This window comes from Nothobranchius furzeri, chromosome 6 (assembly GCF_043380555.1).
Source record: "Nothobranchius furzeri strain GRZ-AD chromosome 6, NfurGRZ-RIMD1, whole genome shotgun sequence".
Classification (NCBI taxonomy): domain Eukaryota; kingdom Metazoa; phylum Chordata; class Actinopteri; order Cyprinodontiformes; family Nothobranchiidae; genus Nothobranchius; species Nothobranchius furzeri.
The window spans coordinates 40560856-40583112 of record NC_091746.1 but is presented as its reverse complement, the minus strand read 5'-3'; the positions used below and the strand labels follow the sequence as shown (position 1 = coordinate 40583112).

Below are 22257 nucleotides of genomic sequence, written 5' to 3'. Positions count from 1 at the left end.
TTACAGATGTTGGGTCCTGTTAGCTTCATCAGACAGTGATTTCCAGCGTTCGAAAGGGTGGTTGTCAGCGGAGTGTGAGGTGGCTGGGATAAGAATCAGCTTCTCAAAATCAGAGACCATGGTCTTTGAAAAGGGTAGAATGCCTTGTCCATGTCAGGGACGAAATCCTGTCCCAAGTGGAGGAGTTTAAGTAATTTGGGGTTCACGAGTGAGGGAAAGATCCTAACACAAGATCGATAGGCAGATTGGTGCTGCATCTGCAGTGATGCGGGTGTTGTACTGGTCTATCGCGGTGAAGACAGAGCTGAACCAGAAGGCAAAGCTCTCCATTTACCGATCTATCTTCGTTCCAACCCTCACCTATGGTCACGAGCTTTGGGTAGTGACCGAAAGAATGAGATTCTCTGGCGTGCAGAAACTTACTTGAGAAGAATTCCAGAAATCTCCCACAACTCTGGGATTATTAAATGTTCCTGAATCACAGGAGTGACTCCGTTTGACTCACATGAAAAAATGAGAACCCTTTTAGATCTGTAAGAAGCTGGCATTTAGGCTCCAATACAATAATATATTTCTCTATTATTTTTTTAAATTCAAACAAAAACATCAGTGAAGATTGAAGGTAATGTTATCCATCCATCCATTTTCATCCGCTTATCCTGAGTCAGGTCGCAGGGGCAGTAAACTAAGTCGAGAGGCCCAGACTTCCCTACCCCCAGCCACTTGGGCCAGCTCTTCCGGGGCAATCCTAAGGCCTTCCCTGGCCAGGCGAGAGACATAGTCCATCCAACGTGTCCTGGGTCTCACTTAAGGTCTCCTCCCGGTTAGGACTAGGTGATATGGCCTAAAATTAATATCAAGATATATTGAGGATTTCACCTCGATAACGATAAATGGACAATGACTACAGGTATGCGCAGAAAAAAAAGTTGTCCACTAGATGGAGCTGTCACGTGTATTACGTTGAGTCACATTTTTACGTGACTCAAGGTGGTACAGCTTCTTAAAGAGCAAGTCACCCCCAAATAAACTTTTTTTGCTGATAAACTAAATAAATGAGTGTCTAATCGTGCTGCAGACACGTGTCATCAATAGTTTTGCACTTCAGTGCATCTTAGTTAAAATTTAAATATTCTGCCTAAAACTGGCAGTGTTGTGCCATTGTCAGGTAAAAACTCTGCACTGTATTCTAATTTAAATCTGCCATCGCTACTGGCTAAGAGGTATGCTATGATGTAAACTGGTACGTTATGATGTCATAATGCCTGTGTGTTTGTGTATTTGTTAGCAGCTCCGCCCTCTCGGTTCGCCAGGCAACAGCATTTGTTGCATTTTTCAAACATGAAGTGGGAGTGGAGTTAGAATCTGGTAGGGGTTGACTTGCTCTTTAAAGGGACAAGAATGTTGCCAGCCTGAACACATCTTTTGATTTTTTCATTTTCAGATTTATTGACATGGGAAAGATTATCCCGATAAGTGTCAGAAAATTCGATAACGATAATTTTGCAATTTATTGCCCAACCTTACTCCCAGTTGGACGTGCCCGGAAAACCTCACCAGGGAGGCGTCCAGGAGGCATCCTGACCAGATGCCCAAGCCACCTCAACTGGCTCCTCTTGATGTTAATAGGTAATGCCATAAATTATCTTTTGACTTTTTTTACTCCAAATACATATTTTATTTTATCTTTCTATAATATTTATTTTTATTAATCATTTAAAGTTTTCAAACTTTGTTTGAATGCCTGTACGAATATTAAATATTCTTTTACGTTTTGCGCCTCCATAAAGCAGAGGAGGAAGCTGGAGGGCATACCGTGGTCCTTCACCAGTGACTCCATCTCTTCGGCGACCCCTCTGTGCCACTCTGTGATGTCGACGTGCAGCGAGTAGTCGCAGCAGGACTTGCTGTCGGCCCACTCGCACCACTGTTCGAAGGCTGAGATGAGGCTGACGCCGGGCTCGGGAACCACGTGGTCGACTACAGAAACAGAAACTCAGATTAACGCAAACCTAAACATGGTCCAAATGTCTCCAGTGACCTTTTAAAAAACAAATTAAAGTTGGTCAAATGCACTTCATAAACATTCCAGCTGAACTAAAACAAAACCCCAGCTTCTATAGTAAGTATTTGAGCTCTGGAGTAACTAAAGCACAAGTTTAAATGAATTGAAGTCACTAAATTGTGTACAAATTCTTTTTAATTGAAAGTTCCTGTTTGGTTTGTGAGATGCCGGTCTAGGTTTCTGAGTGGGCCTGCAGCAGGAAGCTTTCAGCCTGAGGTGACAACAACATGCTGGGAGAGTTTGTTTTGCTGCCATGGAGAGGATGTTACAACTGCTGAGTGAGCAGAGGGAGGGCCGCAGACAGGTTGCTTTGTTTTTGTTTCATTTAGCTTTTAAGAGACGTGCAAAGGTTTTAAATCACCACTAATTTATTTGAGTTTTACTCCAAAACTGACTTTTTCAAATCTTTCAAAGCAGGCTTGATGTTTGGTTCTCCAGACTTTCTGAAGGTCGTTCAAAGCTCCTCTTTAGACTTTCAACAATGATTAGAAAGGAGAAATAAAGTAAGGACTAAAACTGAGTGGAAAAGCTGCTGAAGTCCAAAGAAAAGACCTGAAGTCTGAAGAATGGTTGATGAAAACCTAAAGGAGAGATTTAAGACTTCGGCACAGCACTGGATGTGTTTTGAATAATACAAGATAGAGCTTATTTATCCTTTCCTTACTAATCATGGTGGTTCCTCCTGCCAGCGCCGCCTTAGAGCCCTGGTAGAAGTCATCGGCAGATGTCATTCCCCGGTCCGGCATCTGGAAGCGTGTGTGCACGTCGATGCCGCCCGGCATCAGCATGCCACCATGGGCGTCGATGGTTTTCACCCCGCCGGGAACAATGAGGTTTTCCCCAATTTGTCTGAGAAGAAAGTCAGCCATTGAAACACCATCCAGATCACTATGGAAACACACTGCAAAAACATGATTTTCAAGAAAGTGAAAGAAGCAGTTTTAAAACATTTTATTATTTTTTGTGTGTGTGAAAAGAAAAAAACAGCAGTACTTGAAATAATTCTTAAATATGATCAAATATTCTTGTTTTGAGCAAAGAATATCTACCAATGAGGTTAGCAAACGTTGATTGGCTAGAATGGGTACAACATTTGCTTACTTCAGTGGCAGATTATTTTACTCAAAACAAGAAAATTTGATCATATTAAGAATATTTACCTTATTTTAAGTAGGGATGCTTTTGCAGATAAAATGTATTTTCTTTTTTAAACCAAGAATATAATATAATGTCTAAAAACAGTGTAGGGTCACCATTGTCACCTCCAATGACTCATTACTCATTTAAGCCCTTGTGAAACCTTCTAAAAGTCCAAAACCTTAAACTGCTATTATGCAAAAACCATTTAAATCATAATTTAAAGTCCTACTTTCTGTGACCCGTCCAGCCTCTGAATGATATTTATATTATAAAGTCTAGCTGAGCTACAGAAGGGGGGAGTTTATTCACCTGTTTCCTCTAAATCCCGTTATTTCACATGTGGTTATTAAAGGTTTTTATGAGTTTCATGATATTTCATTAACATCATTATTAAAAATCTGAGCACACCGTCATTGAACAATCAGCACAATTTGATATGTTTTTGTGAAGATTTTTTTCCAAAACTTTTAACTGATAACACACACACACACACACGCACACTAAAAGCAGCATCTTAAAAAGAAGCCAGTAAACTCACTTAATGACCCCATCCTCCATATAGATGTCAGCGCAGAAGGACTGATCATCGTTCACGATCTTCGCTCCTTTGACCAGGAGACGGTCACTCTGGAGAGGAATAAAGAAGATTAGTCTCTGTTCATTTATTAACATGAAGCAGGTGAGAATCAGCTGCTTCCAGTTCGGGGACTTTAGAGATACATATAAATACACTTCTGTAAGGGTGAGTACACAATTTGTATGCAGTATTAAAGAATTCCTTGTAAAGATTCTTTACTAATGTCACATTATGCACTGACCTGTGACTTTAAACCAATTAATAGGAAAACAGCAATTTGGACTTTTTTTAGGTTTGATTCTGTTATCAAAACTGTGGCAATGATGAAAATTATACTTATATCATATTGTATCTTTTCCAACCTTTACCTACACAAAAATAATTTTTTTTTTACTTTCCAAATAATCACACTGATCTACTGAAAAACATAAACCTACATGTTTTACTCAACGGTAAAGTGCTCGTTATTTGTAATGAGAAACAAAAAGATTGAGCTGCTAACCGAATTTAATCTGAAGTATTGAGAACCAAATATACCGCTCCCTAGTGTGTGTGTGTGTGTGTGTGTGTGTGTGTGTGTGTGTGTGTGTGTGTGTGTGTGTGTGTGTGTGTGTGTGTGTGTGTGTGTGTGTGTGTGTGTACATTTTGTTAGGAAATGTCTAGAGACCTTTCAACAAGTGTGGGCTTACTGTGTGTCATCTGGTGGCGGTGGCAAGGTTAAGCTGTTTAATGACGATCAAGACTTTTAAAAGGATAAAATGTGAGAAAAAATACTTTTATAACACTGAAATGAATATAAATTAATGTATAAAATATTTGGCTTATTTAAGGTAAGAAAATGTATCATATAGATATTTTTTCACCATTTAGAAATCAATTTAAAACAAAAGTAAGAACAAACTAAATCTTCTTTATGTCCACCCATTTAATCGATCCGTCTTAAATAAAACATGAATGGACAGAGCTGCTATAAACACAGAAGAGCCGCTACAGAAGCCCGGAAGTCCAGACAGGAAGTCCATGTAAGTAAAAATGCTTGTTTGTTTGCTTCCAGGACCAACAAAGCTTAGAAAGAGAGTCATTTGACTGTTAGGCCTAGTCCACACGTAGCCAGGTTTTTTTTTTAAACGAATATCCGCCCCTCCAAAAACTTGCATCCACACCACCTCGTTTTAAAACAAAACTGTCCACACGTACCCGGATAAATACGTTGTTAAGGACATGCCAGACCTGTAGGCGGCAGTACTTCCCCCGTTCTTAGCCTCGTCCTTCGTCTGTGGTCTTCCGCAAGGAGCAGTAATTCCGCTTGCAAAAACAAACAAGCAGAAAGCGCTTGGACAATTGATGGATCGGGTAGTAACAGAGCGCAGCTCTGAGGGCATCCATGCTGTTGGCTAGTGTAAACACAGGTCGCACACGTGATGTCAGCATTTTTTTGTCGCGGAAAGTGACGTTGCAGACCTTAAAACTCCGGTTGTGTCTGTCCACACGCAGACACCCAAAACGGAGAAAACGCAGAACTTCACTTTGGCCGGAGTTTTTAAAAAGATCCGTTTTCGTGTGAAAAAACTCCGTTTTCGTGTGGATGACAGGCCAAAACGTAGAAAAATATCTATGTTTTGGCAGATCCCCGGCTACGTGTGGACAGGGCCTTAATCCTGCACAGCAGAAGGTCTAGTCAGACTGAAATATGACACACAATATACACTGACTGTGTGTGTTGCCTTCTTTCTGCCATCTTTGTTTATCAGATTTTTCTTTCCACTTCCATCAGTAGAGCATGTTTGCACAGGTAAATGTGACAAAACAAGTAACTAGTAAACATTTTTGTTGTTTTTGTTGTCATTAGGAGTCTGATGCAGCTACAGAAATAAAGACAACTTTTGGAGCAGAAGCAGGATTGTCTCCAATATTTTCTAAATAAAAGAGAGAAAAGAAAATGGAACAGAGAGATGTCTGGAGATGTGACAGAAGTAGAAAAACACATTAAAGAGAATTATTGTTAGCTCAGCTCCTCCTGCTGCTGGTTCTCTTCTGCAAAGTGTTAACGGCAACATAGGGACAATAAAACAGTCTCCAGACACACTCATCAGTCCTCATCGGTGATTGACAGCCCATTGGACCAATCGCAGAGCAGAACATAGGATCAGTCATTCCTTTCTGCTGTTACAACACTGAGCAATAAGAGGAGGAGGGGAGTCCTATAGATCCTTCCCCTCATCTCCCCCCTCCAGTCACCCCAGGGGCCCCAGACCCCTCTCCAAAAAGGGAGTGGCAGGTCTGGTCACAAGGACTCCAGCATCCCTCGCTTAACAAAGCCGGCTCTGTTTGAGCGGCAGCCACTCGCTGCCCGGCCAGCAGCCCTGGCTCTGAGGACAACTGCTGCACGGCAGAAACCACTCACACCACCACCACCCAGAACCTCCCAAACACACACAGCTCCACTCACCTTCAGCTCCTAGATTCTATTACTTTATCTGGGTTTATTCTATCAGAATTATTTGTAAAAAAAAAAAATAATAATAATAATAATAACTTTCTGTATTTAATTTGCATTCCTCTAGATAGTCAGATTATCCTCCAACATTATCTTGAAAATTTTTAAAAACAAATAAGCTACAAAGAAACGCTTCATTTCTCTTTTTGTTCCTAAATGTGTAGCATCATTTAAACCTGAAACTTTAATGATGTTTTGCACTATTTCATGTCTCACCTGTAAACACTCAATGATCTTCTCAGTCCCTACACCCCCAGCAGGTCCCTGAGGTCCAGTGATCAAAGCCTACTGGTTGTGCAGCGCCAGACTAAAGACCAAAGGTGGCAGATCATTTGCTGCTGTGGCCCCCAGACTCTGGAACTCTCTCCCCCTGAGCCTGAGATCAGTGGACTCAGTGGACTCCTTTAAAAAGCAGCTGAAGATTCACCTGTTCAGGCTGGATGTGGTATGATCTTCATCACCCTCTCCTTATTCTGCCTTTCCCGGGATCCACTGATTTCCCTCTTTCATTTTTTTTCTTTTCTCCCTTTAATGCTAGCTTTACTTCACACCAACGCATTTTTGCGTAAAATCCCTGACCTGCTTGGCCCCATGGGGTGGTGCTTGCCATATATATATATATATATATATATATATATATATATATATATATATATATATATATATATATATATATATATATATAATTTTAGCTCAGCATCAAATTTAGATCAATTTTTGTGTTTGCTATTGCATTTAATCCAAAGCTTCAGCCTTTGCGAAAGCCTCCGTGTGTAGGAACCTTGTCAAGCTTCTTTTAAACATCTCATGTTTGCAGTGGAGACTCCCACTGAGCTGCATTGAGCTAACGACAGCAGGTCTGGAACATACTTTGTAAAGGCGTGGTCCCACTCTGACAGCAGCCATGGCAGCGATGCAAACACACCGGGAGGTGAAAGATAGGGAGGAAGGCTGGAGCACTCAAAGTGAGAAAAGGTTTAAATGGATGCGAGTGAGATCCTAGTGTTTTAACACTTATTTGGTCTTCATCAGAATGACCCAAGAGGTAACCTTTAGCATCAAGTGACCCAACATGGCTGCCACTAGGGAATCATTTTGTTCCTGTTTGAATGCAAAATATTCAGTTTACTTCCTAATTAATCTTCTGCAGTTGGAGCCGTAGTGGGATGATCATTTTAGAGTTCATGGAGGTCAGCCATACAGTATGCCTGCTCTGGACTTGTGCCAAACATCTCCTGCGTGGGAATCTCTCAGAGGGATCCCAAACAGGATGTGGACAAAGATCAGTGTCACTGAACTGTGTTTTCATTCCAGACTCTTGACACAAGTTCAGTTTGAGTCTGATAAATAAATATTCATCTAGAGCTCTTAATCCCTCTTAATCCCTTTCCAGGAGCCAAAGCGTTTGCCCTTTCTTCTTTTTTTTTAATCTCATTTAGCTTCGTTTTCTAAGGATAACAGCTGGAAGTTTTGAGCCCCCCTCAGGAACAGACTAAACTCTTCTGTTTTACCATCAAACACCAGCAGACTTTAAACCCTCAGAGATTATTGTCACCGATTCACATCAGATCACCTCTGGCCTCAAAGCATCCAGGAGGAGTCTACAGGAAGTGAACCAAATTGTGAGTACACCTCAGTCAATAAAAAAATCCCCACAATGGTCAAAGAAATTACTTAAATTTAATAAAAGTAATAATAAATACAAATTATATGAAATTTAATCTATGAAAGTCAGACATGACTTTTCAACCAAGCTTTAACAGAATTAAAAAACAAACTCATGGAACAGGTCTGGACAAAACAGATGAGACTTCTAATTCAAAATAATCCTATAAAATAACAAATATTAATATTTATGTTACAAAAATTGAAGAAATACTGTTTAATTGTTAATTTCATATATATATATATATATATATATATATATATATATATATATATATATATATATATATATATAGTTTGATCTGAAGTTACATTTCTAGAATAACGAGTTTTGTCTTAGTAGGCTGTTGATGTGGACCAACACTTTCAGACACTGCTGTGTTCAGATTTTACTAATAGGCCTATTTAGGTCCTATTCTGAGGAGAACAGATGAAAAATGTTCTACATAAAGTAAATTTAGCATATACTGTATATTTTATTATTTAACAATATTTTTTCTGTCCTACAAGGACAGTTTAGAAAGGTTATCCTCGATGATTTCGGCCCTCATTGTTGACTCTGACACTCATTAGACAAGTTTGGACACCTCTGAGATAAGGGTACTGAGATCTGCTCAACCAAGCATATGACCTTCTAGTTCGGGGGTTAGAAATCGGAATGTTGTTGACAAATTTTATCTTGCAATTAAAAAAGGGCAGAAAATCAAGTCAAGTCTGATCATTTGAATCTTAACTTTTATTTTAAATCCCAGCTCATGACAACCTGGGCCAAACTCCAGACCTGATGGCGTAGGACTGATTGTGCATGCGTGCGTGCGTGTGTGTGTGCGTGCGTGCGTGCGTGTGTTTTGGTGCTGGATGTTTATGCTACAGTGGGTTTTATAGAACAGCTGCAGCAAAGTAAAGCCTAAAGAGTGAATGATGACAGCTGCAGGCTGTAAAACCAAAGCAAAAAGCTAAAAGATGCAGAGCAGAGGGGCACGGGTTTATCAGCAGGTTCTTCATGGTCAGTAGATATGTCAGCAGTCTTATGGTGCATCCTTAGAAATAAAAAAGATCAGAGGTGACTTAAAATATCCTAAAAGCTGCTTTTAAATTAACCATTCAATTAGTCCCTATCTTACTGGAGAATCAACTAAAATGATTTAACTTAAAGCTAAAAAAGCCTGAAAATAATGGAGGTATTAGAATAAGCAATTAAATACAATTTCCCTACATTACTATAATTTTACATTATCGTTACCTTTGTTTTAAATCTTAACCATTATCCCCAAAAATCAATAAAAATGTGCTGTTTCTTCTTGGTTTGGAGGTGAAAAGGTTAAACGAGTGAGCCGGCGGCTGATTGGTACGCTGGTACAGCAAAAATCAGGACTGGATCCACAAGGTCTGTCAGAGTCAGGAGTCACTCAGCAACGTTTTGTTGTTGTTGTTCTAAACAGAACATGAGTGAAGAACGCTGCCAGGTTCCTCAGTCAGCCTCAGGACTGGTACGCGTCCTCCTGGCTGCAGGCAGCTATGCTCAAACATAGATACTAAACAGATGAGCCTGTGAAAAATGGCCAAAAAAAAGAAAATCACAACAGAATGAAATGGATGATGGTCAATGAAAGAAAAACTGGCAACAATTTGGTTTAATGTAGGAAACACAAAGATGGAGGCTCAGAGGAACAAACTGCTTCCACTCAACCAGAAAAATTAAGGATCAAGGTTTAGACAAATAACAGCATTTATTATGGAGGGTAAAAATAATTAATGTAAGTAATAAAGTGAAGAATTTTATTTCATTTTAAATTATTATGGCTTGTCACTTAATATAATGGTTTTGCCTGGATCCAAAAACTTCTGAACCACTGGGCAGATTTTACTGGAGTTCTGTGGGAATAATTATTATTATTACTGGATAATCGCCTATTTGAATAACACATTTGGTAGAACTGTTGCCTCACAGCAGGAAGGTTGCAGGTTTGAATCCCATAGTAGCCGCCTATCTGTGTGAAGTTAGCATGTTCTCCCCATGTGTGTGCGGGTTTTCTCTGGGAGCTCTGGTTTCCTCCCACAGACCAAAAACATGCATGTGTGGTCTATAGGAGACTCATAATTGTCCCTAGGCGTGAGTTTGTGTTTCATCTGTCTCTGTGTGTCCCTGGCGATCTGTCCAGGGTGTCCCCCACGTCTCATCTGATGATCTTACTGAGGAATAAGAGATTAAGATAATGAATTTTCTTGAACAACTTTGTTATTTTTTCAACTGTTTTTATTTCTAACTAACTAGTTTAACTGTTTTATTTTCAGTTAGGCTCTGAATCAATTTTATATTAAAAACAAAAGAGTTGTAGTTTGAAGCTACAAACCACCGCATGGAATAGATCTGCTGAGGTCTAAAGGGTTGAAAGTCTGACATAACGGGTGCTGGGCCTTTAGTTGAATCCAGTTCTTTTTCGACTGAAACGGATCATCTGTTACTGAAGGGTTCCTAACGCTGGGGTTTGTACAACAGAACAGAAATGCATCGTCATTGCAAAACCAATGTGTGCAACATCAGCATCACTATAATAAATCACCAACCAAACACACTCAGACAAACAGCTGCTTTACATGACGGGGTTGAAATCCTACAAAAATAAGACAAGTGACAAAACAAAGTGGGCTTACTGTAACTGATGTTGTCACCATATTCAACAAAAATGAAAGTTTTTTTTTAAATGGTACTGCCTTAAATTAATAATTATCCCTCAGTAAACTCCACCTTTGGTGGAAAATCCTTGCTTTTATTGTGAAAACTGAACTCAACATGCTGTTAAATTGACCTAAACTATTAATCGTCTCCCTCCCATCACTGGAGACCCATCGCTGACCTTCCTCTGAGCAGCCGGGGGTTCTGCGATTCCAACAGAACCCTCCTCTGTTCACATGCAGATTACATCTGAGCACAAAACAAGCAGACACAAATGACTGCTCGTTTTCTCAGATTTTTTTTCTTTCACTTTATGAATGGATGAGCCGAGAGCGATGGAAGGCTGTGGGAGGCCAATTGCAGCTGCAGGACGCCGCTTCTCAGAGAGACACCAACAGATCACCAACAACCCCTCAGAGGGCTGAAGAGAGTCTAATCCAGGACAGGCTCAGAATAGCATCCAGCTATGTATAATTCCCTTCATCTTCTAGAAAAGATGTCCTTGTGTTTCCATTTTTACTTTGCTTTTATCAGGATTGCAGTGAAACATCAGTCCCTGATGCTGAAATCTGAACGGATAAATAAAAAGGATCAAAAGACAGAGAAGGATCATTTAAGCTCATTTCAGACAGAATGTGGAGTCCCATCAGCTCCAGATCCAGGTGGTGAACTTGCTGAGCTTTATTCATATTTAATAGAATCTGCCTGGGATTCCTGCTGGTTCCGCTGACCCAGCTCCATCTGGCTGACCAGGTCCACACCCACGCAGCCTCACCGAGCAGGTTCAATAAAGGCTTTATGTGCTGAAAGGAGCAGATTCATCCAATCTATTATTTATTTCCTCAGCAGCGTCTCCTCAGGTTATTGGGCTTGTTGGCTTAAAGGAACCGGAACCACAAGAACAACTGAGATCCATTGGATATCAGCTCAGTCTCTGACCCACTTTTCTTTCAAGGTGCTGCTCAGGAATCCTTTTACGTCCAACCACAACTCTGACTAATCCTCTGATCTTCCACCAAGCAGCTGCTGCAGCACCGGAGAGGAGGAACCAGAACCAGATCATTAAAAGCACCTCTGGTGTTCGTTTTATATCACGTTGATGATGCAGGGAGGCTCGTTAGAAGGACGGGTGATCATGTTTTTGCCTGTGTGTGTGTTTTCAGTAAAACCCCTCATAAAGCACTGGATGAATTTAATGAAACCACCAGACTGGATGCTCATCTATCTACAGCTGATTATACTTTGGCATCAACCCAAAACATGGCCACCACAACTGATCAACATTAGCTATGACAAAACAGCTGCAAGTCCATCCGTTTTGCAGATGTTGAGCTAAAATTAGGAGGATTCATAGTCAATAATCAGCCCCACCACACCTTCCAGGGGCTAACTGATTGTATACAACCAACTCTGGCATGCAGGACAGCAGTGCTTACATTTTAAAGAAATATAATTGCAGTAAACTACAGAGTTGATTTCAAAGCACTTCTACTAGTCTGTAAATCACTCAGTGGCATGGGGCCAGAATACATGTCAGATCTCCTTCCAGCATACACACCCAGCAGGCCTCTGAGATCCTTAGGAAACAGTCAGCTGGTAGAACCTCGGGTCAGAACCAAGCAGGGTGAAGCTGCTTTTAGCTACCATGCTGCACACAGATGGAATCAGCTTCCTCATGACCTCAGATGTACCCCAACTCTAGAAACTTTTAAATCAAATCTAAAAACTTTCATGCATGCACCGGTCTTTGAATATGTTTCTTATGCTGCACCTTCTGCACTGTAACTGCTCATGCTTTACCTTAGTCTTTGTTATTCTTAAATCTGAAATTAATTTGTGTTTTTAATGTAATCTAAATGTGTTTGTGTGTTTTAACTGTGCTCTCACATTGATTTTAATGTTTGTGTTATTCTCACTAGAAAGCACTTTGAATATCCTCTGTGTACGAAATGTACTAAACAAATAAAGATGCCTTGCCTAGTTCGGGTTCTATGATGAGAAATAAATCAGGGCTTAGTTTCAATCTGCACAGTGGTGCAGTTGGTCACACTACTATTAGAAGGTCAGGTGTTCAAATCCTGACTGCAGGTTTTTTTGCATGAAGTCAGCATATTCTTCTGGGAATACTCCGACTTCCCCCAAAGATCAAAACCATGCATGTGGTATTATTAATGGCACTATTTTCACAATGTTGCTTTGAATGAAAGCTTAATAAAGTAACACAAATGGTTCATTTAAGCTTTAGATTAGTATCAATAAAGTAATAATTTGTTCAAATGCATTGTCCCAGTGTTGGGTAAGGCTCTGACACAAACCATGGTTCATATAAGCAGCTCTGACATGATCTTGTTATTTCACATCCTTCCTTCCTGATCCACTCTGCCTCCATGCATCCTCCCCTGGCTGCCACAGCTGAGAAGAACATGGGAGGAAATAGGACCCACTGTCCCCTCCCTTCCCCTCCCTGTTCTCTCACCATCCCTGCTGCTACACGTTCAGGGACAATTCAGCCTCCGTGTGGCACCGATAAGGTCTCCTAAACCCAGGCCTTGAGAACTTAAGGTAAAGCCTTTACAGCAAAAACAGAAAAGAAGTCTTTTGGAGGGGAGGAAACGTGAACAGCAAGCGCAGCCAGGTTGGGGGTGACTGGGAGGCACAGGGGGCTGTTGGTGTGCAGTCACATTGACACCTAGAGCATCTAACAAAGGCCACCGGCGTGAGATCGATTTGAAAATGCATCAGTAAAAAACACAATCTGATGAATAAAAGCTCGGATGGATCCAAACAGGAGCACTTGTTTCTAAAATAAGATGCTCCCACAACCCGGGTTGTTCCAGCCACCGCCTTGGTGCATCATTAATCAGCGGGTTTAGAATAAAACCTGATTTTAGGATCAAACCCGAAAGAATCATCAGAAAAATCCTGACTAAAACGGATCCTTGCAGCTTTCAGCTCTGATTTGTGGCGGAGCTTGGCGGTGCACGGACCCGTGACATCCTACGTCCACGCCCGCAGGCCCAGGCAGCTCCGGGCCCGAACAGCGAACTAGATTTAGCCTCGAACGAGATCAGAATTTAGGCAGAAACTCACCGTGATGCGAGGGATGTTCTTCTTGCCCTGGTAGCCAGACATCTTCACCTGGGGTCGGGATTCGGCTTTTTACGCTGCGCCTTTTGGATCAATGCAACGGGGATGTTCGGATCAGCCTGCAGCCGGGTCGAACTCTCAGAGGAGGAAGAAGAGGCTCGATCGCAGCCGATCCTTTAGAGACCACAAACCTAAAGATTCGGACTGTCCGAACTCGGTACCGCTGCCTGACAGCCTGCCCGGTCTCCACCAAGATCCTCCAGACAGAATCAAACAGGAGCAGAGGGAGGGAGGGACCGCCACGGAGCATGCGCAAAGCCTCGCCCTGCTCCATTGATTGGCGAGCTGCACTAATGCCATCAATTGCTCTCATGGATTGTGTGGTGTGTGTGTGTGTGTGTGTGTGTGTGTGTGTGTGTGTGTGTGTGTGGGGTGGGGGTGGGGGTGGGGGGTGGGGGGGTTGCAGCCTGCAAATTCTCAGGACGAGACGCCCAGCAGCCATCTTAACTCTAAATCTGCTAGAGAACAACTGACGGGAGATCAGTTAGGTAGAGCTTCCTGTGACCAGAACCTGAGAGTTGCTGGATCAGGGAGGCCTTCAGCAGGGCCTCTATGTGTCTGAAGGATCAAAGAGACTTCAACTAAGCAAGCCTAATTACACATTAAAGGGGATAAAAAATCCCAAAGTTTCAGCTTTTATCTAATCAAAATATCTCAAGTTAGATTTTGTTTTATTAAAATTCAAGTTAAGTTAATTTCTTGCACCTGCATCTTGCAGGATGAAAGTTAACAGTTTAAAACCAGTTTGTGACCTAAAAACACAGATGTAACTGCGACATAGTCCCTCCAACGTGTCCTGGGTCTCCCTTTACGTCTCCTCCTGCCGGCTGGACATGCCTGGAAAACCTCACTGGGGGGCATCCAGCAGGCATCCTAATCAGATGCCCGAGCCACCTCAGTTGGCTCCTCTCGATGAAGAGGAGCAGCTGACAGATCATCCCTCTACTATAATCTGTTTTAAAAAGCTCTACAACACCTGCAATTAAATCCTTGAAATGAGGTTTAAGAAATAATTCCCACACTTAGGTAAAAAACTTAAGGCAGGGCATGCTACTTAATATTTTCCTTTTTGTTTTTTTATTTAAAGCATTTGCTTTTTAAAGATCTGAGGCAGCATTAGCTCATGAGGTAGAGCGGGTTGTCGAGTTATCGAAAGGTTGCAGAATCGATCTCGGCTCCGACCAGAGAATGCTGCTGTTGTGTCCTTGGGCAAGACTAACCTGCACCACCTACTGGTGGTGGTCAGAGGGACTGGTGGCACCTGTGTTTGGAAAACCTCGCCTCTGCCAGTGCGCCCCAGGGCAGCTGTGGCTACATTGTAGCTCATCCCCACCAGCGTGTGAACTTGTGTGTGAATGGGTGGATGACTGATTGTGTTGTGAAGTGCCCTGGGGGGGGGGGGGGGGGGTAGAACCCTAAGAAGGCACTAAACAAATACAGGCCATCCATCCATTCTCTTAAGCTTATCCGGAGTTGGGTTGCATGGGCAAAAGCCTATGTCAAGAAGCCCAGACTTCCCTCTCCCCAGCAACTTGGGCCAGTTCTTCCGGGGGAATCCCCAGGCGTTCCCTGGCCAGCTGAGAGACAGTTCCTCCAGCATGTCCTGGGTCTCCCTTTCGGTCTCCTCATTGGACATGCCCAGAAAACCTCACCATGGAGGCGTCCAGGAGGCATCCTGGCCAGATGCCCGAGCCACCTCAGCTGGCTCCTCTCGATGTGGAGGAGCAGCAGGTCTACTCTGAACTTCTCACCTTATCTCTAAGGGGGAGCCCAGACATCCTGTGGAGAAAACTCATTTCAGCCACTTGTATCTGCGATCTCGTTGATTTGGTCACTACCCAAAGCTCATGACCATAGATGAAGGTTGGAACGTTGATCAACTTGTAAATTGAGAGCTTTGCCTTCTGGATCAGCTCTCTCATCACCACGACAGATTGGTACATCCGCATCAGACGCAGCACTAATCTGCCTATCGATCTCGCGCTCCATCTTTCCCTCAGTTGTGAACAAGACCCTGATATACTTAAACTTCCCTACTTGGGGCAGAACCTCATCCCTGACCTGGAGAAAGCATTCTACCCTTTTCCGAGCTGTCCCTGGATCTGAGGTAAATGCAGGCCATTTACCAAATAACAAAAATATAGAAATTTGTGTTTGGTTGATTATTTCTGAGTTGCAAACATTTTTGGTGATAAAGTTCGACTTGTTGGAAAGCCCAAGCAACATAAATAAACATGTAGTGCTTCTCTGTAAAACTGTCCCGTTTGTGTCTTATTCTGAGCAATTTGGATTGGATAACTAAGTCTTTCACAATAACCAGCAAAAAAACAACAACAAACAATGGCTCATTTTTTTTATTTCCACTGTCAGGAGCCACAGTAACATGTAGAAGATTCATACACAGCCACAACTTGGCTCCTCCTCCTGTGGAACAAACTCCCATTCCTCAACCAGAAGTTGTTGAAGGTCAACCAGCATGGTCCCAGTAGCCCATGCACCTGTGACTGGTACCTGAAGCTCAAAACGCCTTGTTCAGTCACATTTCTTCCTTCACAGCTGCACAATCCTTGCAAATCTAGAAGGGGACTGTTCTGAAGCACCACTGCAACAAACAAAACCAGCACAAAGGCCCAACAGAACGCTACTGGATCATGTAAATGTGCATTTTTATTCTCATCTGAAGTCAGAAAACAAACATTGGCTAACATTTTACCCCATTTTGAGCAAGACAAGAAGAGATGGAGACCAATAAGTAACATGAAACATGAAACTATGACTCACACCCACCCCACCCCCAAAGCTTTTAGCAGCCCCCTGGGAGGTTAAATATGAAGTAAAGGAAGTAATGAGGTTCTGTTCCTGTCAGAGCCAAGCATTTAGCTTTAAAACCAGATTATGGGTCCGAACCATGCAGTAGAAAAATGGACAGATTTCCCTGTGACTCATGCAGACCAACACCTTTATGCTGCTGCTGAAGAGCCCAGAAGAACCTGCATCAAGCATTACATTTCCAACCAGAACTCATCAGCTTCGGGTTTCAAATGTACACACGTCAACTCTGTTTTACCAGAAAACCAAAAAAAAAAGAAGACCAACAGAACCACTCCCTCTGGTTCCCCTGCATGATAGGCCCTCTTTATTCTGTTGGCGCAATGCTCTCTGGGAAATGTGGTGTACTAAAGTTGTCTGGATCACCCTGCTGAGTAACTCAGCTGACAGCTTTTGATTGTTGCAATTTAAGGTTAAAACTGTCCAAAAATCTGAAAGCTGCAAGCTGATTTTTTTTTTCTGTGGAGTCTTTAGTGAAATGGTTTGAATAGAATCATGGGGCTTTACCCGCTTATCGTCCAGGTTCTGGAGCGCCTCTTTGCCTGAGCTCTCCCGGATCTCCACCTTCCTGGGCTGGGAGATGTCGCTCTGCCGGTCAATGACTCTGCCGCCGCTCCTTCCTCTGCACACCGACAGCGCGTCAAAGTCCAGAGTCTTGCTGTCCGAGGAGCCCTCCACCGGGCAGAACACGCCACAGAATTTCTGCCTCGGCCTGGACGGGCTGTCGGAGCCGATCTTCTGGAAGAAAGGAGGCACTTCCTCGGTGGTTGACATGCCTGTGGGATGGTGATTTTTCTTTTCTTTTTTCCCTGGATTTATCAGGCGCTTCCTGAGCTTGGCTTTTTCCTCTTTTTGTCTCAGCTCCGTCTCGCAGCTGTCTGGACAGCCACCGCCTTCGCTGGCTTGCACGCGCAGGTGGTCGCTGCTGTGACAAAGGGAAAACACGCGCTGAGAGAAAGCTCTCCCACAATGAAGACCAGGAGGCAGCAGACAGCCCTCTGCTCTGTGCAGATCAGTGACAAAACGCTTACGCACACATCTAATCAAACCCCGCGTCTGTCATTCTGTGGAGAGACCTGCAGCCTGCTTGTAATGATCCAGTAAGCTCTGATCTGATGAGTTATTACCTGGAGTCTGAGTGAAGGGAGGAAATCAGAGCTCCTAATCCTCAGAGATCTGCATGTCAGGGAGTCTAGAAGCTGTGAGAGTCCTAAAATGGTTCAAATGCCTCCACGGGGCGTCTGTCAGACAGCTGAGGGGGCCAGGAAGCGTTCAGGACCAGGGACAGTTCTTCAGAGTCACACCCAGTCCAACAATGCAGGGCGCTGTCCCTTCAGCAACACACACAAACACACACACACACACACACACACACACACACACACACACACACACACACACACACTACAGCCCTTACAGAGCAGGCCTCTGCTTGATAGCTGTGGTTCATCAGATTGTCACAAAACTCCAGAAATACATTGTTAAAATTAATTTAATATTTGCCTCTGGTTACATCGGATCAGTTCTCAGCACAACTGATGATTTCATGTATCATCAAATTATTCAAATAAGCTAAAACGGTTGTTCCTCAATTTCTTGTTATACATGTTTATTTACAAATCTTTAAACTAGTGGTTTCCAAATTTTTTGAGAAGCAGGCAAAAATCTCTAGCCAGCCACAAAAAATGATTTTAACGTGAATTTGTAATATTTTACCTTTTTATGGATATATTTAACAAATTAAATTAATTTCATCTCTGCAAATGGGTCTTGTAGGTTTATCTTTTTAAAAGAAAAGCATCAAGTCCCTGGATCTGATGGGTTAATTGCATCTAAGTTTCAAAAAACCTAGAATAAAGGTACAAAAGTTAATTTCAGTAATTCAGCTTTAGCTGAAGGACCATCTAAAGACTCAGGAACCCTTTGCAGGTGTTTTGGATTCATTGGCTGATTAGAGTGTGAAACTTTGAGTCTAGAATAAAGAACCTTTTCACAATATTCTAGTTGTCTGTAGGGTTTTCATCAGCTGTAAGCCATGCTCATCACAATTATAATTAAAGGCTGAGATATCTTGAAATGAATATATCTCATGTATTAAATTCACATTTTAAGCTGAATTAGAGACATACATGAACTTTTGCACCAGATTTAGATTTTCAAAAAAAAGAAAAATATAAAACACAAATTCCTACATCCAAAGATTTTAGCAGCATCTACAATACTAGGCCACATTCTCAGTGGCCTACTGGTATGAGTGTCCACCCTGGTACTGGGAGATTTGGGCCCAAAACCGGTCTAGTCATGCCAAATACCCTACAAACAGGATCCAATACCACTTTGCATGACACTCAGCTTTAAGGGGTTGGATTAGGGGGTTAAACCACCAATAGTTCCTGAGTGCAGCCACTGCTGCAGGCCCCTGCTCCCCATGGGGATGGGTCAAATGTGGAACTAATTTCACCAGTGTGTCACGACTAATGGGACTTCAATTTTAATAAAACAAGCAGTGTGTGCTGTAAACTTTTGGGTGTGAGGACCTCCTATAAAAGCAGCAGTTGCATTATTGGAAATGTGTGACATCATGTGTTTCAGTTTCTAATAGTTTATGAGTTTCAAACTAAGAATGTACTGTAGTGATATGTAGTTTGTATATTTATACACTGTAATTAGATCTAAATATTATAATCAGAAGTGGTTGTTTTTATCATCAGGGAGTTTACTTAAACACTCTGTATTGACTGAGAGACAAGAAAAGAGAGAGCTGGGATCGTTTAAGAATCTTTAATTTCTATAATTATAAATTCTTACAATCTACCAGGACTAACTCAATGATGAATGCATATGGATTTGAATGTTATAGTGTTGGTGCGTGTGTGTGTGTGTTTTGTTCAGAATCTCTAGGCTGACGTAGCGAATCTGGTTGTTATGACTAGGCTACCACGAGGCTTCAGAAGCTGATGACATGAGCAGCCATTTTGTGCCGTGACTACGTACCCATGGAGTCTCCCGTGTAGATCAGGAAATGCCAGGTCCTCGGACCTTCAGATGTACTGGAGCTGGTAGAACAGCGGTCACAGCACTACAAAGCCCGTCTGTGGATCGACTCCCAGTAGTAGCGGCAGGCGTCAGCGAGTTCAGCTCTTATTTTGAAGGGACGTCGTCTTGTTGTTCAAACGACAGAAATCTCCAGCTTGACAGTTAGTTTAAAGTAGGAAAGTGCATCTGGCCAGTCTGCAACTTTCTTAATGATGACGATGGAATCCTTAGGACCTCCAACTGAACAGAACTGAGGTTAAAATGGAACTGACTATAAAATGGCGTTGCCTTGTTTTATATCCTCTAGTTGTTTACAAATCTTAGTAAACCGGATTGGACAACTTCATTAAACAACCCAGATTCTCTCTACGACAGACGAAAGTTCTGATTGGTTGAAAACAATGTGTCATGCGTTTCCATGGTAATGTAGATCAGTCTGTCTGGTGCAGTCCTGTTTATTCATTAAACACATAACTCATTACATCTTTATTTCACAGATCATTCACCTGATTATTAACATATGCTTTGATTAGCTTTATCACGAATAAAGTACTTTGATTAATTAATGGAAAGCGTTCTTCTCTTCTTCTGTCTCCTCTCCTGGAATGTAAACATACTGAAACCAGCATCCGACCTTGGCGATGTTACTGTGTGAAGGGGCAGCTGTTAAGGGCAGACAATAGGATCTTAATAACGCTACAGTACCTATGTTCTAAATTCCATTGCTTGTCCTGTAAACAAACCAACCCCAACATGTGAGCCAGCTCTACATAATCCTGTCCTAAATCTCAGCACAACACCAAAACCTTCTGTTATCTCCGTTAGTAAATCCAACTTCTTCCACACAAACCCTGATTTCATTAACCCCTTGCAAACATCTGCTGATGTTAGGGTTTCCTAGATTTGCAGACTTGACACTTTTAGCTCCACACCGTCCCTGTCCACAAGTTTTGAATATATCTGCTGTCGCTTGGACAAATAATATCCAGCTCAGTGTCATGTCGGGCTGCAGTCTTTGAACCCACATGAAAGAATAACACGTGGAGAGAGGCGAGTTATAATATAAATGTTTTATTATAAAGAAAAAGAAAGAGCGCTGATCCAAACTGAGCCAGGGGGAGTATTACGATTCTAAAACAGAAGATAATGAAAGGAATACTGAGAACCAAGAACACACCGTGGAGTAATGGTGGCAGAGTCTTATTGTGTGAAGTGGGGTTTGAGCAGGAGGGGGAGGCAAGTCAGGTCTGAGCTGGAGATGGTCTGGTGGAGAGGAGTAGCAGGCAAAGGAGTAATCCAGGACAGGTGAGCAGGAGACCAGAGGAATTGAGTGGCATTGGGTAACAATCCACTTCAGGCAGCAGGAAGCTGAGCACAGGGGAGGGAAAAAACCACGAGGCTAGATTCAAACAGGAACAAGGAGAGCTAGAGTACCCAACAACAGAGTATCAACTGGCGCTGTAGTGTGGCAACACTACTCCTTATATCCTCTGGCCTGGCTGATGGTAATCAGCTGCAGCTGTGGCTCTCCTACCTGCTCACCTGCAAACACTTAAGAGCACAGCAGCAGAGAAAAAGCAGAGCCAGTTATTTGTTCAGACTCAAGCTCATCATTAACCAGTTTAAAGTGCAGCCATTCAGAAAGCAGACCAGACATACTACTAGAGATTCAGCTAACACTTTATAGAATAAGCATGATGGGACTTAAAATACATTTTTTATGGATTCCAGCTCATTGTGGAATCAGAGGTAATGAAGGAGTCAATAAGATGGCTAAGGAAGCAACAATAAACGCATCAGTTCAGTTAGATATTCACTTTTGTCAAAAAGAGATCAAGAGCATAATAAGGCAAGAAATGAAGAAGAAATGGCAAAAACAATGGGAGGAGGAAATGAGGGGAAGATGGTTGTATAAAATTCAAAGAAGAGTAGGAGAAATGAGAAACACTGGAAGGAGTGGGAGAGAGGAGGTGATCATTACTAGACTAAGGTTTGGACATACTGGGTTAAACAATACATTATTCATGATAGGGAAACATAATACAGGGAAATGTGATTATTGTGGAGAAGACGAAACTATAGATCATGTTATATTACAATGTCAGAAATATCAGGCGGAAAGAAGGAAAATGTTTCAAAATCTTAGTCAGAAGAAAGTGAAACTGGATCTTATTGATTTATTGAGACAGAATTCAAAAAGTGACTGCTTTCAGATTTTATTTCAGTTTTTAAAAGAGATAAGGATGTTTGGGAGACTTTGAGGGTTTTTTTTTTTTTTTTTTTTTTTTTGTTCTTCCCCTGTTTGGTTTTGTTTTGTGAGCGCTGTTCCAGACCACACTCCACACTAGTTGGTGGCGGTAATGCACCATTCGTTGTTTGCCAACCGCCAATAAAACACCAAAAGAAGAAGAAGAGCAGAGCCATGACACTCAGCCTTTTCCACATATACAGGACCACTGCTGTTTTTTCTCTGTGCATGTTTCTGTGTGTTATAGTCACACAGCAATTATTTTATCATGCAAACATGCACTATAATGGCATCAAACATTCAATAGCTGCATTCAAAATCTCACACAGCAGCTTCCTGCTTGACTTTTTTTCTTCCCTACATTGTTTTAAAAAAC

At 42.1% G+C, this 22257-nt stretch overlaps 1 protein-coding gene across 2 annotated transcripts in view; it reads right to left on the bottom strand.

Annotated features, from left to right (window-relative positions):
• Positions 1–17632, bottom strand: part of dpysl2b (dihydropyrimidinase like 2b) — a 28274-nt gene extending 10642 nt beyond the window's left edge. The window contains exons 1-4 of one of the 2 annotated variants that reach the window (XM_015975841.3): positions 17105–17632; positions 3744–3832; positions 2730–2914; positions 1816–1980 (exon numbers count right to left, since the gene is read on the bottom strand). In XM_015975841.3, coding sequence (XP_015831327.1) covers positions 1816–1980; positions 2730–2914; positions 3744–3832; positions 17105–17371 — 706 coding nt within the window. In that variant the 5' untranslated portion in view covers positions 17372–17632. Of the gene's footprint in view, positions 1–1815; positions 1981–2729; positions 2915–3743; positions 3833–13711; positions 13978–17104 lie in introns of those variants that run through there. The other variant, XM_015975847.3, reaches the window with a different exon arrangement.
• Between the last annotated feature and the right edge of the window lie 4625 nt (positions 17633–22257).